General features: G+C 40.0%; 2 protein-coding genes across 2 annotated transcripts; one reads left to right on the top strand and one right to left on the bottom strand.

The window, feature by feature from the left end:
- The first annotated feature begins 1,343 nt into the window (after positions 1 to 1,343).
- LOC121314080 (nucleolar GTP-binding protein 1-like) lies at positions 1,344 to 12,093 on the top strand. Its single transcript, XM_041246912.1, has 17 exons — positions 1,344 to 1,450; positions 2,360 to 2,530; positions 2,615 to 2,718; positions 3,102 to 3,238; positions 3,661 to 3,761; positions 4,871 to 4,963; positions 5,788 to 5,979; positions 6,543 to 6,608; positions 7,223 to 7,312; positions 7,397 to 7,507; positions 7,877 to 7,954; positions 8,485 to 8,536; positions 8,908 to 9,008; positions 9,501 to 9,698; positions 10,514 to 10,579; positions 10,699 to 10,842; positions 11,218 to 12,093. The coding sequence occupies exons 1-17, from the start codon at positions 1,403 to 1,405 to the stop codon at positions 11,368 to 11,370; spliced, it is 1,905 nt and encodes a 634-aa protein (XP_041102846.1). The 5' UTR covers positions 1,344 to 1,402; the 3' UTR covers positions 11,371 to 12,093.
- Positions 12,094 to 12,998: 905 nt separating this feature from the next.
- LOC121314081 (isopentenyl-diphosphate Delta-isomerase 1-like) lies at positions 12,999 to 17,187 on the bottom strand. The gene is made up of 5 exons (XM_041246913.1): positions 16,866 to 17,187; positions 14,983 to 15,155; positions 14,544 to 14,636; positions 13,955 to 14,085; positions 12,999 to 13,559 (listed from the first exon to the last, which is right to left on the bottom strand). The coding sequence occupies exons 1-5, from the start codon at positions 16,988 to 16,990 to the stop codon at positions 13,242 to 13,244; spliced, it is 840 nt and encodes a 279-aa protein (XP_041102847.1). The 5' UTR covers positions 16,991 to 17,187; the 3' UTR covers positions 12,999 to 13,241.
- Positions 17,188 to 17,473: the final 286 nt, after the last annotated feature.

The raw sequence follows: 17,473 nt of genomic DNA on the forward strand, positions 1-17,473 counted from the left end.
ACACAGCTTTCTTTGTGATTTAGAAATTACACTTGATGTCGTCCCCAATGCATGATTTATCTCACCTAGCTTGCATAGGAGTGTGAATTATCATTAGCGATTCCTCTTCTTTATTCAGACATTGAAAGCTGCGGATAGATTAACGTGGACATGGCAGCTAGGGGCACCATTCAGCACCAGGTCAGGAAATAAACTCGCGTTCGTAATAAATTACAGAACATTAGCACAATTAATAAACACCGAGCCAGACTTTGCAGCCTCCCGGCAACAGCAGAGACCATTTATAATGTAAGAATAGTATCTGGCTCATAAAGGCGTTGGGCGCGAGGAATCATTGAGTCAGGCAAAATACTTTGTCGACAACATTTATTTATTTGTGTTTGTTTTACATTTATTTATACACGACCTCAGACTGAGACCTAGGAGTCCCGTGAGGTTCGAAACGTGATTTTCGACGGCACATGTTAACAGACAGCACTAAGAACAGCACTAAAAAGGTTTAAATTATCTTTCAGACCTGCTAGAAACACTTCCAACACTTCACCCAACCAATGCATGATTCAATCAACATGCAACAATCTGCCTGCAGCCTGGACACAGTATATAACAGAATACCAGTAGTACTGAGACACTGATACAGCGTGAGTCCTGTGGCTGTCACAGAAACTGCAAAAGGGCTAACTGCAAATGATCAGTAGTACTTCTGGACAGGTGTGTGCCCCCTGCCTGTGGCTGCAATACAAAACAATGCTGTGTAGACAGCAGATGGTCATGTTAATTACACTAATTAAGGCAAATGCACCTGCTTAGAAAACCAATCAGAACATAAGATGTGGTTGTGTAATTTGATACATTACATTTAGACTTCATTTTTGCAGTTAAAAAAAACTGTGAGTAAACAATATAATTAAAGAGAAAGTTAGAATAACAGGTAGATGCCAGTTAAGAATACTCCAATTCTTCTTTTAAAAGGTAATGGTACTTCATGGTTACTCCTTGCACGACCACAAAAGCCATCTGTAATACAAATTCCATCATATTTAAACTGCTAATTGTCCTAGACCCCGGGGTGTTGTAGATACCACTTAGAGCAAACAACAAGTCTAATGCAGTCTAAAACAACAAATTCAAAAGCGTCATTCAGTCCTGTATTGAGAAGCGCCTACTGTAGTACAGCGAGCACTGGGGATTGCGTGCAACAAAAAGTGACAGGAACAAGCATAGCCATAGTGACGCAGTTCCAATGTGCGCAGCAGAGGGCAGTAGCGAGTAACCGTGCTATTCATTCTCTTTTCCGCATGCGCTCCTGCGCAGTCACATTTCTGGGTGATCAGAGTTGAGAGTTGTTCCGTACACGCTCTCGCGATATTGTAGGCTGGCGAGCGCTGCATAGGGTGGCAAGATGGCTCTCTACAACTTTAAGAAGATTATGGTGGTCCCCACCGCAAAGGTATTTTATTTATGCGTTAAAAGTAATTTCAGGCTGCGTGTTGTTTTGTATGTGAATGTTGAACTCTGCCGGCTAGTTGGCAGTCTCGTATGAACGCAAGAGCTGTGTAACCTGATCGAGTGCTCTGCGTCTGCGCTGCCATTGCATTGCAGGAGACACGTGTTTGTACCAGTGTGCTACAGTAAATTTCACAACTAACACGATTACAAGAGTCGTTAGATTTTAGTTTTGCCTGTTACCACTGTGAAATGCTATTAGTCAAAAGAAAAAAAATATATATATATATATATATATATATATATATATATATATATATATATATATATTGGTGGTGAAGGAAGACAAGTAGAAAAGCTTTATTTTGTATTCAAAGTACAACACAGGTTTGAATGACACATCATCACGATTGACTGGTGGAATACTCATTGTGTATTGTAACCAAACTGGACTGTCAACAAGGTCTGCTTACTAATGAACTAGACTGGACAGAAGACTAAAGAAAGACCATTATCTAAAATTACATTGCAGTATAAAACTCAACATCATTTTGGGTCACTCACTGCAGATGAATCTATCTGAATGCTAGTACTGTACAAAACCATTCTGAACCTTACACTTGTGGAGATAAAGAGATATTCTGTAGTGCTGGGATGAACATGCTGTTTTCATGTTTGGATCGTCATTCAAAATTCAAGCAAGTTTTTCTGTATTTCCCTGTGGTTTCAAATCAGATTCCATGATGGTAAAGAATATAAGGGAAACATAAATCAGCTGTGTAAATCAAAGAAATGGTCTGTCTACTCCATATAGTTCTTGTCCAGCACAAAAAGTGTGAATCGCAGTTCCAGTTAATACCTGAAGGTGTGTTGTTTTTCATGTGGTTTTAAGATGCATCTTTCTGTTGTTTAGGACTTCATAGACATCACATTATCGAAGACCCAAAGGAAGACCCCCACGGTTGTTCATAAGCATTACCAGATCCACCGAATCAGGCATTTTTATATGAGGAAGGTGAAATTCACGCAGCAGAACTACCATGACAGACTCACCCAGATCCTAACTGATTTTCCAAAACTGGATGTAAGTATTTGTTCATTTTGAGTGTCTTGGGGGAACGGACATCATAGTAATATAGCCTGAAGAACGTGTGTATTTTCATTTCAGGACATTCATCCTTTCTACGCAGATCTTATGAATGTTCTGTATGACAAAGATCATTACAAGCTGGCTTTGGGACAGATCAACATCGCGAAGAACCTCATTAACAAGTAAGGGATTCTCGGTGCTCTTCCAAGTTGTTCAAGAACGTGGCGACATGCCTCCTTCTCTCCTTGCTTCTGATTTACACACGATTATTTCAGCAGCACGTAACTTCAGAGAAAGACAACTCCAGGAAAACTCATTCAAGTCACCAGTGTCCAGTGCTACAGTATATCTACATATATTCCAGTATATCTACATATTCATGTGTCAGATTAGTTTACAGCTGCCTTGAGTGGAGTGTCTTTCCTTTATTACCAGAGTGATCTGCAGGTTTACATTGTCTTTCCTACATGTGTTACAGGTCTGCAGTGTTGAAAGATGGAACATGTACAGCTTGCTGAAGTTACCCTGATCTCATTTTTTTTTTTAATTGCTCTTTTTATTTTAGTGTTGCCAAGGACTATGTTCGGCTGATGAAGTACGGAGATTCTCTTTATCGCTGCAAGCAGCTGAAGCGTGCAGCTTTGGGGCGTATGTGCACCATCGTCAAGCGACAGAAGCAGAGCTTGGAATACTTGGAGCAAGGTAAGCCGTGCTCGGGAGGGGACATGACACTTGTGTTTGACAGCTCACGTTGTGTTCAAAATAAACAGAACACATACAGTAGTGTGCAAATTTAACACCTCAAGATTTGTAATTGATATCATTTTATATACCTACCTGCATGAAAACCTCAGGGTGTGAGAATTTCAGTTTGGGTCAGTAATCGGTGATGTAGAAACTGTAGGCACTTGTGAAAATGTTAGACCACTTTGTGCTTTTACTAGGCATCTTAAACATCTTCTAAAAAGTCTCCTGCTTTTTACCATTGGTGGTTATGTGGGTTCTTTTTCTCTTACTATTTTAAATTACGTGTGTGGCCTATTAAAGTCATCAATCAGTTCTGTTAAATTTGCCCACTGCTGTATATTGACAGGAATGTGATTCCCTGTTGTGTTTTTCTGCAGTACGTCAGCATCTTTCCCGTTTGCCAACCATTGATCCCAACACCAGAACCCTTCTGCTCTGTGGGTACCCCAATGTGGGAAAGTCTAGCTTCATAAACAAGGTATGTGGCTGAACATCCGTGTAGAATATAAAGTGGTGCTGTTCTGTTTGCTGTTCAATGTTCTATCTACTAAAATCTTTTGCTTTGTGTAAACTAGCCTTGTTGGGCCATATTTTCAAAGTGTTTACTCTAGTCTTTAATTAGCTCCTATTTTTTGAAAGGAGAAAAAAATCATGTTAAAGTGATTAATGAATGAAAAACAACCCCCCTGAGTGCTTAAGAGAACTTGAAATATATTACTTAGTTGTGTGGTTCTAGTTCTAAATAAACCAGTCAGTCTGTGACCTTATAAGTCTTCCTGCTATTTTTGAATTTGCAACCCCAGAGATTGTGCTAAGAGCGTGCAGTATAAAATAAATACATGTGTATATATATATATGTATACAATTTCTTTTATAAAGTTAACCTTACCCAAACGTCAAAATTCAAATTGTGTGCGTGTTTTTTTCTTTCATTTTTTTTTTCTCTGATGATGAACACAATTGTAGCAGATTCATCAGTGCTAGGACATTGGTATTTTCATGTTTGGAAATGTGTTCAGAATTCAGACAAGCATTTGAATATTTGTTCATGTGTAAATCATATTAAAAACCCATTATATTTAACACTCTGTTAAAGTGAAAGACTGTCGCAAGAGTACGAATAGCTTCTGAAGGCCTTGCTTTACCCCACTGAATTCACTCCAAAGCAAAGGATTCCATCTAGTTTAAGTTAAACATTTTTGCAGACCAGAACAGTATATCAAGTAGTCATCTGTTTGGCAGCTAGGGCTGCGTGTGCATCCTGATCGGGGCTTTTTATTTCTTGCCGCTAAATAATCCCACATATCAGACAGAGCTCTGTTTCCACTTTAGAAACTGTAGCGCTGGCAAGTTCTGGCAAGGTAGTAAGCAAGTGCAAAGCAGAACCTGCTGTGATACGTGTTGCTAAGTTTTATTAGTGGTATAATTTCTGGAGGACACAGACATTCATTTTTTCCCCATTTGAATACATGTTGAACAGTGTTCAATCAGGTATTGGGCTATTTGTCCTAGCACTAATTTATAGTGATGTAGTTGGAACACATGCTTTTAAATACAGTGTTGTTGATTCTTTAATTCTCTCCACAGGTAACCAGAGCTGATGTTGAAGTGCAGCCCTATGCCTTCACCACAAAGTCTCTTTTTGTGGGACACATGGATTACAAGTATCTGCGCTGGCAGGTAAGTGTGGTGCTGTAGTTTCTGAAATTGTGGTCCTGTTCCAATAGACAGTTCTGATACCTCTTCTCTGTTTGGATGTACAGTGTGTACCGGTGGATTTGTTTTTCTCAAATATAAACTTTTAAAGTATTTTAGAAATAAACAGAATGTAACACTGCCGTTATATTCTAATACACCTTTATGCTACCAATGTAGGGAAAACTGCCTTTGCATGGAGGAGGCAGTACCTGTTTAGTGAGGCTGCTGTTACTTTTACAAACTAAATGAAGTTGAGTCGTTCTGATTACATGGATTCATATTGTAAAGGTTAAAATGAAACTGGATGAAATGAAACAGCTTTGCATCAGGCTTGGGGTAAATTCCTGTGTTTCAATTCCAGTTATTTTTTTTGAATTAATCAAAATTGCCATTAGCAGTATTCTGTTAAAATGAGCATCTCACAGTGGCAGCAAATTACTTAAATTGAAGTCCTTGTTTATCAATTAAATTGGATTCAAATTAAAACAGTTGGAACAATTGCAACGATTATTGACCCCGACCCTGCTATGTGTTACCTTGACAATGAGGCATGTGCACTATACCTTGTTGCCCTGTAGGTAGTGGATATTCCTGGCATTCTGCTGTGTGTTATCTTGACAGAGGCGTGTGCACTATTCCTTTTTGCCCTGTATGTAGTGGATGCTCCTGGCATTCTGCTGTGTGTTATCTTGACGATGAAATGTGTGCACTATTCCTTGTTGTGCTGTAGGTAGTGGATGCTCCTGGTATTTTGCTGTGTGTTACCTTGACAATGAGGCATGTGTGCATTATTCCTGGCCCTGTAGGTAGTGGATACTCCTGGTATTCTGGACCACCCTCTGGAAGAGAGGAACACCATTGAGATGCAGGCTATCACGGCGCTGGCCCACCTGCGCTCTGCCATCCTGTATGTGATGGATGTGTCCGAGCAGTGCGGGCACGCTCTGGAGCAGCAGCTGGAGCTCTTCCACAGCATCAGACCCTTGTTTGCTAATAAGGTGAGTGTCTTTTGGAAAGTTACAGGTCTCTGAGCTGTGGTACTGAACTATCTAAGCAATGTTAACATACTGAAGTGCATAGGGACCGGGACACTGATCAGGAATGTCTTTGTATTGAGAGTGTGGTTTGTCAGGTTGTGCCCCGGTGACGAGTGGTGTGCCCAGGACAGCCCTCTCTCTGGAACTTACATTATCTGGAATACTGCAGTACTCCTATAAAGTCATGATGTAATACTGTAGTACTGATGTAACGTCATGATGTAATACTGTAGTACTGATGTAACGTCATGATGTAATACTGTAGTACTGATGTAACGTCATTACAGACTACTCTGCTCAATCTCTGCTTTTTTCTGTGATAAATCTGTATTTAAATGTCATTAGTTAAGTCAAGTTACATAATTTATGCTCTTCTGAGAAATGCACACCATGGACAAAATATTCTGGAAAAGCCTAGGGAGTGTCTGTCCATTCTGTCTGGATTGTGATGGTAAAAGGCAACACGTTTGGTAAAAACTTTATTCAACATTTTATTCATTTTTTTCTAATGTTTTTCATTACAGCCATTGATTGTTGTGGCTAATAAATGTGATGTGAAGAAGATCGGCGAACTCTCTGAGGAAGACCAGGTCAGTGTCTTTCACTTCCTCCTTTTAACCAAGCTGTCGGATAGCTTTTAACCCTTTACTGTCCAGGGTATGTTCCCACAACTATTTTGTGCCTATTTTCTCAATGTCAAATATACTGGACAGCAAAGGGTCAGTGCTACACACTGTTTTGATTTCTGGGATTGTTTTACTGAACCTTGTAGGAGCTTGCAAACCCAGCAGCACTTACTGCTGCTAATATCTCAGACTGTTAAGGCAAACGCTAATGACACTTCACTTTGTCCTCTGTAACCTAATCTGGCTGCCACATTGGGGTCATGTGATTTTCTTTCCGGATGCAGTTTCATTACAGGTGGTGTCGAGTGAATATTAACTGTTTCAGTGCCACATTCTTGACCAGTAGAAATGAACCTTTTCACTGTCACGTTGTTGTTTGTGAATTCAACATTTACATATTATAGTGTTTATTGAACCTGGTATGCCGTACCCTTTTTACTACTGGGGGTGCTTTGTTTTTGTGAACAAAAATTCACATTTTTCGTTTGCATTGTAGATACCATAACATAATGTGTACATCAAATAATTGATAACATTTATAAATAAACAAAACTTAAGACTTTTTTTTATTGTTGCAGAAAATCTTTGCCGATTTTGAGGAGGAGGGAATTCCAGTCATAGAAACTAGCACCCTGACAGAGGAGGGGGTCATTCAAGTGAAAACGCAGGTCAGCTGTTAACACATGCATTGTGCTCTTCATTTTGTTCAAGTTAAAGTTTAGGTTCTGATTCTCTCTCGCTTTGTTTTTCAGGCTTGTGATAAGTTGCTGGCTCACCGGGTTGACAGTAAGATGAGAGGAAAGAAGGTGCATGATGTACTGAACAGATTACATTTAGCTGTTCCTTCTAAAAGAGATGAGAAGGTAAGAGTCGGGAATCCCCAGGAATATCTAACCCTTCCACTTCACCCACACACACACACTCACAGCGTCATCCTGTTAACACACACACACACACACTTGCAGCGTCATCCTGTTAACACACACACACACACACACACTCTCACACTGTCATCCTGTTAACACACACACACTCACAGATTGTTTTGCTTTTGTGTTATATAATTGTAGAATAACTATAGGCTGTTTTATTTTTTTTTGATAGACTGCATTTTGGAGGATAATATTCTTTTTATAGTGCTGGGAAAAGTGTTTTTTGTATTGGATGCATATATCTAAAATCCCTAGTAATTATTATCTGAGAACTATTATTATATTTCAATTGCATTGCAGGTGCGACCTCCTTTCATTCCAGAGGGGGCTTTGGCGCGCAGGAAAGCAATGGAAATTGATGCACCTAAACGCAAGTTGGTAGGTAGTAATGGGGGAATGCAGAATGGTTTTGGTTACAGTGGTCATTTAAATCATTCCAGTGTCGGTATTGCCACTAGTTTTAAGAGCAAGTTTAATGTTCAGAACAAGAAGTTAGAATAATTAAAAGCATAGAGGAGAGGTGAAATTAAGCCTGATCAATAGATAAACTGTACAGTCAATTCTGACCTCCCCACTCCCATATTTAACACAGTGTAATACTGCCATCTCAAACATTACCTGAATACTCCGCATCACAGGTACACTTCTGGTACAGGTATAGAAAATAAACTGAGTGAAATGAACAGGCTCTCGGATCACAAAAATAAGAAAACCACCCAGTGGAACGCTTCTAAATGAACAGAGTTTGGTTGCTTATGAACAGAGTTTGGTTGCTTTCAAACAAACCCAGTTCCACTTGAACTGAACTCCAGAAGTTCAATAGACTGCAAACCAGATCTGAGTGAGGAGAAAACTGACCAGTGCATGGGCGTGCCTGCTTCACTGAATTCATTTGCTTTCTTTATCAGGAGAGAGATCTGGAGGTGGAGCTTGGTGATGATTACACCCTGGACCTACAGAGTAAGTACTGTCTTCATTGATAAGCTGTCCAACCCAGTGAACAGCTCCACAGCATGGGGATCCATTCAGAGCCCTCCTCCCTTGTGTGTCATATTAGCATTCCATATGCACATGCACTGGGTGCCATAGTGCCCTACTGTTGCCTCATACTGATAGATCGAAGCTTGTATTCATAGAACACAATAATTGGGTGCGCCATGCTGGTAAAACTAATATCTCTAAAGTATAAATTGTCACCACTAGGCAGTGATGCTACTGTTACATTTTCAAAGTTGATATTGTGTAGTACTATATGTACATATTTATAATGCATGCTGTTTCATGGTAATTAACTTTAGAGTTCCCCATGTATCCACTTCTTTATTTTCTAGAATACTGGGACTTGTTGAATGAGAATGAGAAGCATGATAAGATCCCAGAGATATGGGAGGGTCACAATATAGCTGATTATATTGATCCTGAAATCATGAAGGTAAGTGTCCGCTGCTTGTACTGCGTTTACTCCTTTTAACTGCTCCGTTTGTAATGTGGTGGCCTGCTGAGTAAAGTGGAGTAGATGCTCTGAGTTATTAGAGAGTTATTAGAGAGTTATCAGAGTTAGGGAGTATCACGTTCTGGGGATGTAGCGGGTGTCTGTCAATTCATCCACCCGTCTGTGTGTCCCTCTTAAAGTTTTGCAGAATTGCTAATCAGATTCTGATTAAACATTTTATTGCTAACGCTATACTATTGTGTAATACTATTAATATGTCATGGTAATCAACTGCATCATGGCTTATCACATTGTCATGAAACGTGGTCATATATATTCTACACTATTCTGCACATACTGTTGATGTCATGGTAATCAACTTTGTCATCATACTGATGGCTGTAATTTAAGTTGGCATGTGTGCTTACGCGAGGACACATGCTATGTTTATGTTGTGTTTATTTGCTTCTTGTACCTCACCTGCTCTAACAGAAACTTGAAGATCTGGAGCAGGAAGAGGAGTTGAAGGAGAAAGCCGGAGAGTATGACTCGGATGATGAAAGTGAAGACGAGGAGATGCAGGAGATCCGGCAGCTGGCCAGCCAGATCAGAGAGAAAAAGAAACTGAAAATTATTGCATCCAAGGAGAAGGATGTGCATGGACCAAGAATGCCCAGGACCGTAAAGAAGGTAAGTGGGTTTGGAGGGTCCTTTTGTAGCGACTGTCCTCAAACAAATATTCTAAATGCTGGACCTTTTCAATTGGTATGACACAAGGAATCACACAAGAGCTTTTCCTTCTAACTGTGAATGATTACTGAATTCCTGTAAAATTAAGTAGGAGCTGTGTGTGTGATGTTGTAGTGGAGTTTTGTAGAGCTGCGTGTGTGTGTGTGTGTGTGGGTGGTGTTGTAGTGGGGTTTTGTAAGAGCTGCGTGTGTGGGTGGGGATGCTGTAGTGGGGTTTTGTAAGAGCTGCGTGTGTGTGGGGGGGATGCTGTAGTGGGGTTTTGTAAGAGCTGCGTGTGTGTGTGGGGGGGATGCTGTAGTGGGGTTTTGTAAGAGCTGCGTGTGTGTGTGTGTGGGGGATGCTGTAGTGGGGTTTTGTAAGAGCTGCGTGTGTGTGGGTGTGGGGGATGCTGTAGTGGGGTTTTGTAAGAGCTGCGTGTGTGTGGGGGGGATGCTGTAGTGGGGTTTTGTACCACGTAGCAGTGAATGTCAATGTAGTCATCTCCTCTGTTATCAGTCATCTGTTTTACACAGACAAGGTTACCAGAGATAAGAAACCAGAGGTCTGGAACCCCTTTGAAAATGTTTTACCACAGTCTAGATTTCCACAAGACAATGTGACCTTCATACAGTCAGGTAGATCCAAGCATCAGAACCTGAAAAGAACTTTCGTCACACGTTTGTGGGTCAAATTTAACAAAAAAAGTGACCCAGTGTTAGTGCCATCTACCCGCTTGTCTGCTTTTTTTTTCTTCTAATGCTTCTGTATTTTCTCAGGTTGAAAGAAAGACTCTTGAAAGAGAGATGAGTAGCCTTGGTATTGACATGAGTGGTAAAGATGACGTAAGTGTGTTTTTGCAGACATGATCCATCTGTCTATTTTACTTTTATTTTTTATACATTTAAAATACCTGATTTCTAGCTTTTCCCTTGAGTGCATTTTCTTTGTAAATCTGGTTCAGGCTCACTATGCTGTCCAGGCTGGCAGATCCAGAAGTCTCATCAGGAAGCGCAAACGTGAAGCCTCTGAGCCTCCCACGTCCAGAACTCGCAGCCAGAGCGCCTCCCGCCCCCCACGGGACGTGTCCGGGATTCGGGATGATAAGGTAGGTTGAGAGGGCTCTTTGAGAGGTTTCCCACTCGACAAAGTTTTGATAGTATTGAAGTTAAATAGAAGAGTCCTAAAAAAACAATTTCAGGCAGATCTAAAATCGCTTGGATATTTTTAAACAGGACGTTTTGAAGATTTAGGAGGTGTTAAGCATGAAGACTGGATATCTGCTAAGTTTATTATATTTCAGTTACCTGAACAGTAAACATAACCTACTAGAAAAGCCTGGTAGTTGAGTTAAGTGGAATGCCAGAGCTTTCATTCTTAGAGGTGTTCAATCTAGAACTGAATTAACAAATGAATCTGTTAATTCAGTTCTAGATCGATGTGCAATCGCTGATCATTTATTTATGTTCAATTTCATTCATAGATGTTGAAAAAGGTTAAGAGGATGATGAAGAACTCCCAGAGAGACATGAATCGCATGGGCAAGAAAGGAGAGGCAGACAGACATGTGTTTGATCTCAAACCCAAACATTTGTTTGCAGGCAAGAGAAAGTCAGGCACCAACGACAGAAGATAAAAGTGATATTTCAGATACAAACTGAATTTACTTTCACCGTGTGCTTGGTATATTGTCTAGAGAAAATGCATAATTCAATGGACAGATTCAAACTGCCTTATATTTGTTTTAGAGATGGGGATGCTGTAAGCCTACATAATCCTCTTCCTGATGTGTTTAATTCGGTAATGCAAAGCTGCTCCAGTTTGGGTTGGACTTGCTTACCAAGTCGAAGATTAGTGCTCATTAAGATTAGGTGTCAGTGAAACTGTCTATTTATCATAAGTTGAGGGGAGGTATTGAAGAAACTGACTGGGAAGAGCTGCAGCTGTATTTCTTCTAGAACAGTTAACAGTGCCAGGGATACACCTGGATTGTAAATGTGGAGTGGTAATTCCAGGATAAGCACGGGTGGACAGTTGATTCAGTCCTTGGTGAATTCATAGTGCTGCACAAGGCTCTTCAAAAAGAAAACACACTTGCTTATCCCAGCCAGGGAATGAAGTAGACAGATGTTTCGGGGTAATTCCTGAGTACTTGGGGGAATTTGCTTATGCCATGCCGTTTAAAATATTCCACGTCAATTTGAAATACATACACTTTAAATGTATGCATAGTATTTGGTAGTTTATTGTACTGTATAATTTGTATGCTGCTACATTTTTGGTCAGGCTTTGGGTATGGTGAAATGTAAACTTCGAGTGAAGTTAAACCATGTCTCTATTAAATATCTCTTCTCCATGACTTGACGTGATCTTCTGCATTGTGTGTTTTTAAATGGACAGTAAATCAGTCACACTAATATTCCTGAAGAATTCAGAGTTGTGTAGTCATGATTTTCTGTCACAAAGTGCACTGGAACTAGGCATAGATGTGATAAATGACAGGATGGGGGTGTTTTAAGGGTCAACTTTGGGTTATGCTTGGATTGTTCCTTGTTCAGGGGGTGGCCAAAGTTGACCCTTCCACTCTTGGCCTCTTGTTACCCTTTTCTAAATGGTTTAATTGAACAAATTAAGCACCCATCCAGACCCAGAAGTACTTCATTATCTCATTTTACCTGTTAAACCTGGAGTGGAATACCCTCCAGGACTGATTGGACAGCCCTGTCCCAGTTTATTTCATTTGATAAGAGACAACTGTTTGTGATATCCATGCCACATGTAGTTTTGATCAGTGGTGTAGGACAGTAGTTAGTCACCGTCTGTACTTGAAGGTATGTCAGAGGCATACTGTGCATGATGCTAGGTAAAGGGTCAGAGGTTTCTTCAACTTGTCATCCATGTAGCTTAGCATCCTGCCAACTGCTAGCTACATTTCTTTTTGTATACACCACCACTGTACTATTATAAAGAAACTAGTGCCAGCAGGGAAGCACTTTGAATCACTGTTTGTATGCTTCTGTTTTGCTGACTTAGTAGCAGGAACCAGCTGAGTGTCCAACTTAAGGACCCCTTTCTTTTCCTGTTGAAAGTACATCACGCCGGTCACAGCACAGACCTTTTTAAGTAAAGTCACTTCTCAATATACAGTATTAATTCAGCATTTTAATATGATTAAGACAATGATGGAATCTATCATTACTTGCTGTATACCCTACCATATGGTTTGTCATTCTATTTAAAAAAAAATAATAATAATAATAATTGTTAAACTGCATGTCAAGTATTGTTTTATTTCATGTTAACAAATAACGTGCAATATTTACATACTGTAACTGCACCAGAACATTTTACAAAAAATGAATATACCCTGTGTGCTGGTTACTGAGATGGATACCTAAAATAAAAATTACTGTGCAAAAAAAAAAATTAACAAGATTAAAATGCATGTAGCAGCTTCTGTACAGTGTGGTATTTGCATTCTATACAGACTTTGTTAAAATAAAGGCTTCACATCCTATGTATTTTGCCGTGGTCCATAAACTGCTTTAAATTCTGAAGGTTATCCCACCACTTGAACAGAAATGTCTCTGCAATCAGGCTGAACCATGGCGTGATCTTGATCTCGTTGTTCTTCGCCTTGATCAACATCTCTTTGAGCTCCTCCTTTGAGACGTAGCAGTGACTTTTGATTTCATTGGGATCGGGGTTTAACTCCACCTCCTTCTGCACAAACAGAATGTAGTCAATTTCGTGCTCCCCCCATATCCCATCAGACTGCGCTTTGTAGTGAATGCGGGTCAGGTATGTCAGCTCGTCTGGCGGTACCTGCATTAACAAGATGAGGAAGAGTTAGAAATCATTGCTGGCCATTGAGTTAGAGCTCATAGTACAAAAATACCCTGCCTGAAAAGCAAAACGTGACAAAGACCAGGAAAATGTATTAAAAAATTAGCCATCAAGCCCCCCCCCCCCCCCCCCCCCCCCCCCCATAGAACGAGCTTCGTTAGCCACAGTATATAGGTATCAAGCTCAAATGTGTCTTTATAGTAAAACCAGGAATGGCTCAAACTGCTACGCAATGGGAGTCTTATTTCTAATAAAACTGGAAGATACGCTAGTAGTACACAGTGCTGAAAATAGTATTAAACAAAAGGTGTTCTGTTAAACTGCATTGAGGGTTTAGTGCAATGCTGGAATGGTTTGCATGCTGTTGAAATTACCTGCTCCATTGGGATCCCCAGCTCTGCTTTCAAGCGCCTCTGTGCTGCCTTCCTCACGCCAGCCGCATCCTGTTCCTCCATTTCCAGGGGCGTGTGCAGCGGGTGACTACAGCAAGTGTTAGTGAAACATCCTGCAAGAAAGGTAGAGAAACACATGGCTTTGAGGCTCTCCAACACGGAAGTGATGGGAGTTTTGTCCTACAGTTTTCTATATCTATGAGGCACATACAGATTGTGTGTAAACATTCTCAAGGTAGATAAGCCACAGTTCTACTCTACAGAACTGGCACAATGACTGCAGCCTATGTGGGAAATCATAAGACTGACCCTTGTCAGAAGAGGTGGGTGATGGGGAATGATCTGTGTCTCCAGAAACAGGTTAATCAGTACAGTATCAAACACATGGCAGGACAGTTGTGGAACATCCCCTTCGGTCACAATTTTTAAATTTAATTTTAAAACATTTTAAAACAGTTTGAACTCTGGAGTTTGAGAAGTTGCTCTGAAAACTTTGAAAAAAAAAAAAAAACATGAATTATAAAAATAGATACAGAGATAGGGCACAGGATATAAGAAGAAAAAAACATACCTGGGAAGGTGATCTTGGCATCAGATCTCTGTTGTAGCAACAGTTTATCTTCATTATTAAACAGGAAAACACTGAAAGCTCGATGCAACAAACCTAAAGAAAACACATTTACAATCACTTCCAACTTATCTGAAGAGTGTCTTTTTAACAGTGGCACTGTGGGAAATAAAGCGGGCAACGGAGAATTGGTTTAGAATTTAAGATTGATTCGTGAGGCCGGGGTTGACTGACTCGTCTATGTGATTTTTTTGAAGGTCCTCAGAATAGACAGGACCTTGGTTTGACACGTCATTGAAAGGAATCCCCTTTACTAACACCCAATCCAAGTAATACCCAAATCCAACCTTGACGAGCTTACAAGATATGACTCCAAGGGAGTATGGCTGCAGTTCTTAACTAATAACCAATAACACTGATCAACACCAGTGAGTCATTGTACCTTCATCAATGTTTGAGTTTAAGTGGCAGTTTTTCTTTGTATCGGCTCCAATCGTCCCATCATTTTCATCAATAAGGATGCACATTTCAGAAAGAAGCTGGACCTGCTTCTCATCCAGGCTATCTGTGTTTACGTCTGGCATTGTCAACAAGCTTCTTGAGTTTCCAAAATACCTACAAAAAAAAGTAAAAAGCTGTTAGCCTGTATTGACATTTTAACAAACTGTATCTGGTATTACAATGATGCAAACAAGACTCTTATTGCATAGCAGTTTCACCCATTCCAGGTTTTACTATGAGCTTGATTAACCAGTGTATAGGCAACAAACTCAGGTGTGTCTTATTAAACTCACATTAAAACCAGGAATGGATCAACCTGCTATGCAATGGGAGTCTCGCTGTATTTCCATCCCTGTGCTATGGCAGGTTGCATGCATTGCTTTCATTAGGTCACTTCACCTGGCGAATGAAACTCTCTGAACCTCTTTATCTGTCATTAATTATCCAGCTGTTTTCAGAATGAGGCATTTATATGAGAGCTTTAGTTTCTCGCACTGTTCAAATAATTAAGGTTACCCGATTTGCAGAGTGAAAAACCAGGACGTTCTTTTTGTTTCTCTTCTAGTCACTGACGCTGTATTTAACATAATAATTAAACAATTAAACATTTCGAGTGTATTTACTGCAGATTATATCAACTCATTATTTTCTTTATATTATCATCTCGAAACATGTTAAATGTGCAAAAAGCCAGATTTAAAGAGATCAGCTATCAATACCATAAACACAGATGATTAAACAAGAGTGCTTGTTTTGTTTTTGAGTGGCGGTAACACACCCTAATATCACCCTGCTATTATCTATTATAGAGTTTTGTACTTAAAGGAACGATTGGACAATTGTACTGTTTCTGACCGCGATAAAAAAATGAAAGCTGTTTTGCTCTACTTGTTGCCTCAGAATATGAACTAAACTACGCGCGAAATTTTTACGTTGCTCCTATATGGAGATAGATATACATGTGTATATAACCCATACAAATAATTAAAGAATACAATAATCAAAGAATACAATAGCCGCAAGAGAGATAAACAATGAACCAGTTTGAATACAGCGTGCCTGGTCTAGAATAATGAGTAGGAGAGGCAAAGGCAACCTGTATCAATAGATAATAGCGACCCTCACTTCTAAATATAGCACTACACCCCTGGCTATACTAAAGCGAATTTGAAACCCCAACCCAATCTTCCCATGTGGTATGTCGTTAAGTGTTACTGCGCTATTACCTGTACCAGTGATGTGCAGCCAAAGCATAGAAACAAGTCCACAAAATAAGCTGCAAATCCATTTTTCATCTACTGACACGTCACTATCTCCAACGCATATTAATTACCAAGGCAATGGAATTGTTTGGGTGGTTTATGTTTATTTGTGGTTTATTTGCAAAATTATTTGTTTTCCAGACTAATCTAAACAGGTGGCTCGTCGCTGCTGAAATAATATGCCCAAAGTGAAAGTGTGTAATGGTATGTTGTAATCAAAACGAGAATGGGTATTCAGACTTGTACGAAATTATATACTGTTGTTTATCGGTAGTTACATGTTCAAACCCCAGCAGCAGCATAAATAAATACATAAATAAAAAGTACAGTAACCTGAAACAATAAACAACATCATGTTCTTATTATTACTCTACATTTATCAAGCACTTTGATGTGCACATCTGCTGCCTGGCCAATGCTAAACCCCAGCGATACAACAAAAAACACGCTCTGTAAAAATAACACACATTCTATTTATTTTTATTTTTTTTACCCATACATTCTCGTGGAATGTGCTGTAGCTAAGACATGAAAACCAACAGAAAAACGGCATATAGCTTACCTGGCCCGTGTGTTAAAACAAGCAGCGCTCGTTTTTACTGCCCCAAACAGCGATGAGTTTGGCTTAGTCACAGTAAATCCGTCACAGGGCACCGTCCTTAGAGCCGCCCCCACGCAGCGCAGCATCGCCAGACCCGACAAGCGCACCAATCACACAGAATGCCCTTACAGACAGGCGATCGAACCACAGCCGCTCGGAGCTGAGGTCCCAGCCAAAGCGCTGCTTCAGGCGCAGTAAACTGTTACAAAACAGCGTCTTACTGAGGCACTTACCCGCTTTGTTTTGTTAAGAGGTAGTATATATATACAAAGAAAGCTCACAACTGAACTACTAGACTGAAGCGCTTGTAGAAAATAGACGGTTGTCAGCTGACAGTAAATACCGCCCACCCTCACTACGCAGGGTGGTTTTGACACAGAGAACACACCCTAAGAAATCGTGCATGTATTTTTTTAGATGCATCTCAATGACTTATCCCTTTTTAGCCCGCTGGTGGCGTATATTGGCAATACAGCTTTTCACAAATTTTCAATGACAGGAAAAAAAACATGATCACTCAAAACATGAACCACGTGCAACTATTCGTGTTCTTTGGTAAAAGATATACA

This window comes from Polyodon spathula, chromosome 4 (genome assembly GCF_017654505.1).
Source record: "Polyodon spathula isolate WHYD16114869_AA chromosome 4, ASM1765450v1, whole genome shotgun sequence".
In the NCBI taxonomy this organism is placed as follows: domain Eukaryota; kingdom Metazoa; phylum Chordata; class Actinopteri; order Acipenseriformes; family Polyodontidae; genus Polyodon; species Polyodon spathula.

What these genes read in the sequence shown, in the direction of transcription:
- LOC121314080 (XM_041246912.1), top strand. Translation starts at nt 1,403, where the DNA reads ATGGCTCTCTACAACTTTAAGAAGATTATGGTGGTCCCCACCGCAAAG. An exon ending in AGTCTAGCTTCATAAACAAG is followed by an intron (nt 3,762 to 4,870) that starts GTATGTGGCTGA and finishes TTCTCTCCACAG; the next exon opens with GTAACCAGAGCTGATGTTGA. An exon ending in TTACACCCTGGACCTACAGA is followed by an intron (nt 8,537 to 8,907) that starts GTAAGTACTGTC and finishes TTTATTTTCTAG; the next exon opens with AATACTGGGACTTGTTGAAT.
- LOC121314081 (XM_041246913.1), bottom strand. Translation starts at nt 16,990, where the DNA reads ATGCTGCGCTGCGTGGGGGCGGCTCTAAGGACGGTGCCCTGTGACGGA. An exon ending in TGTTTTAACACACGGGCCAG is followed by an intron (nt 15,156 to 16,865) that starts GTAAGCTATATG and finishes TTTTTTTTGTAG; the next exon opens with GTATTTTGGAAACTCAAGAA. An exon ending in AAACTCAAACATTGATGAAG is followed by an intron (nt 14,637 to 14,982) that starts GTACAATGACTC and finishes TGTTTTCTTTAG; the next exon opens with GTTTGTTGCATCGAGCTTTC.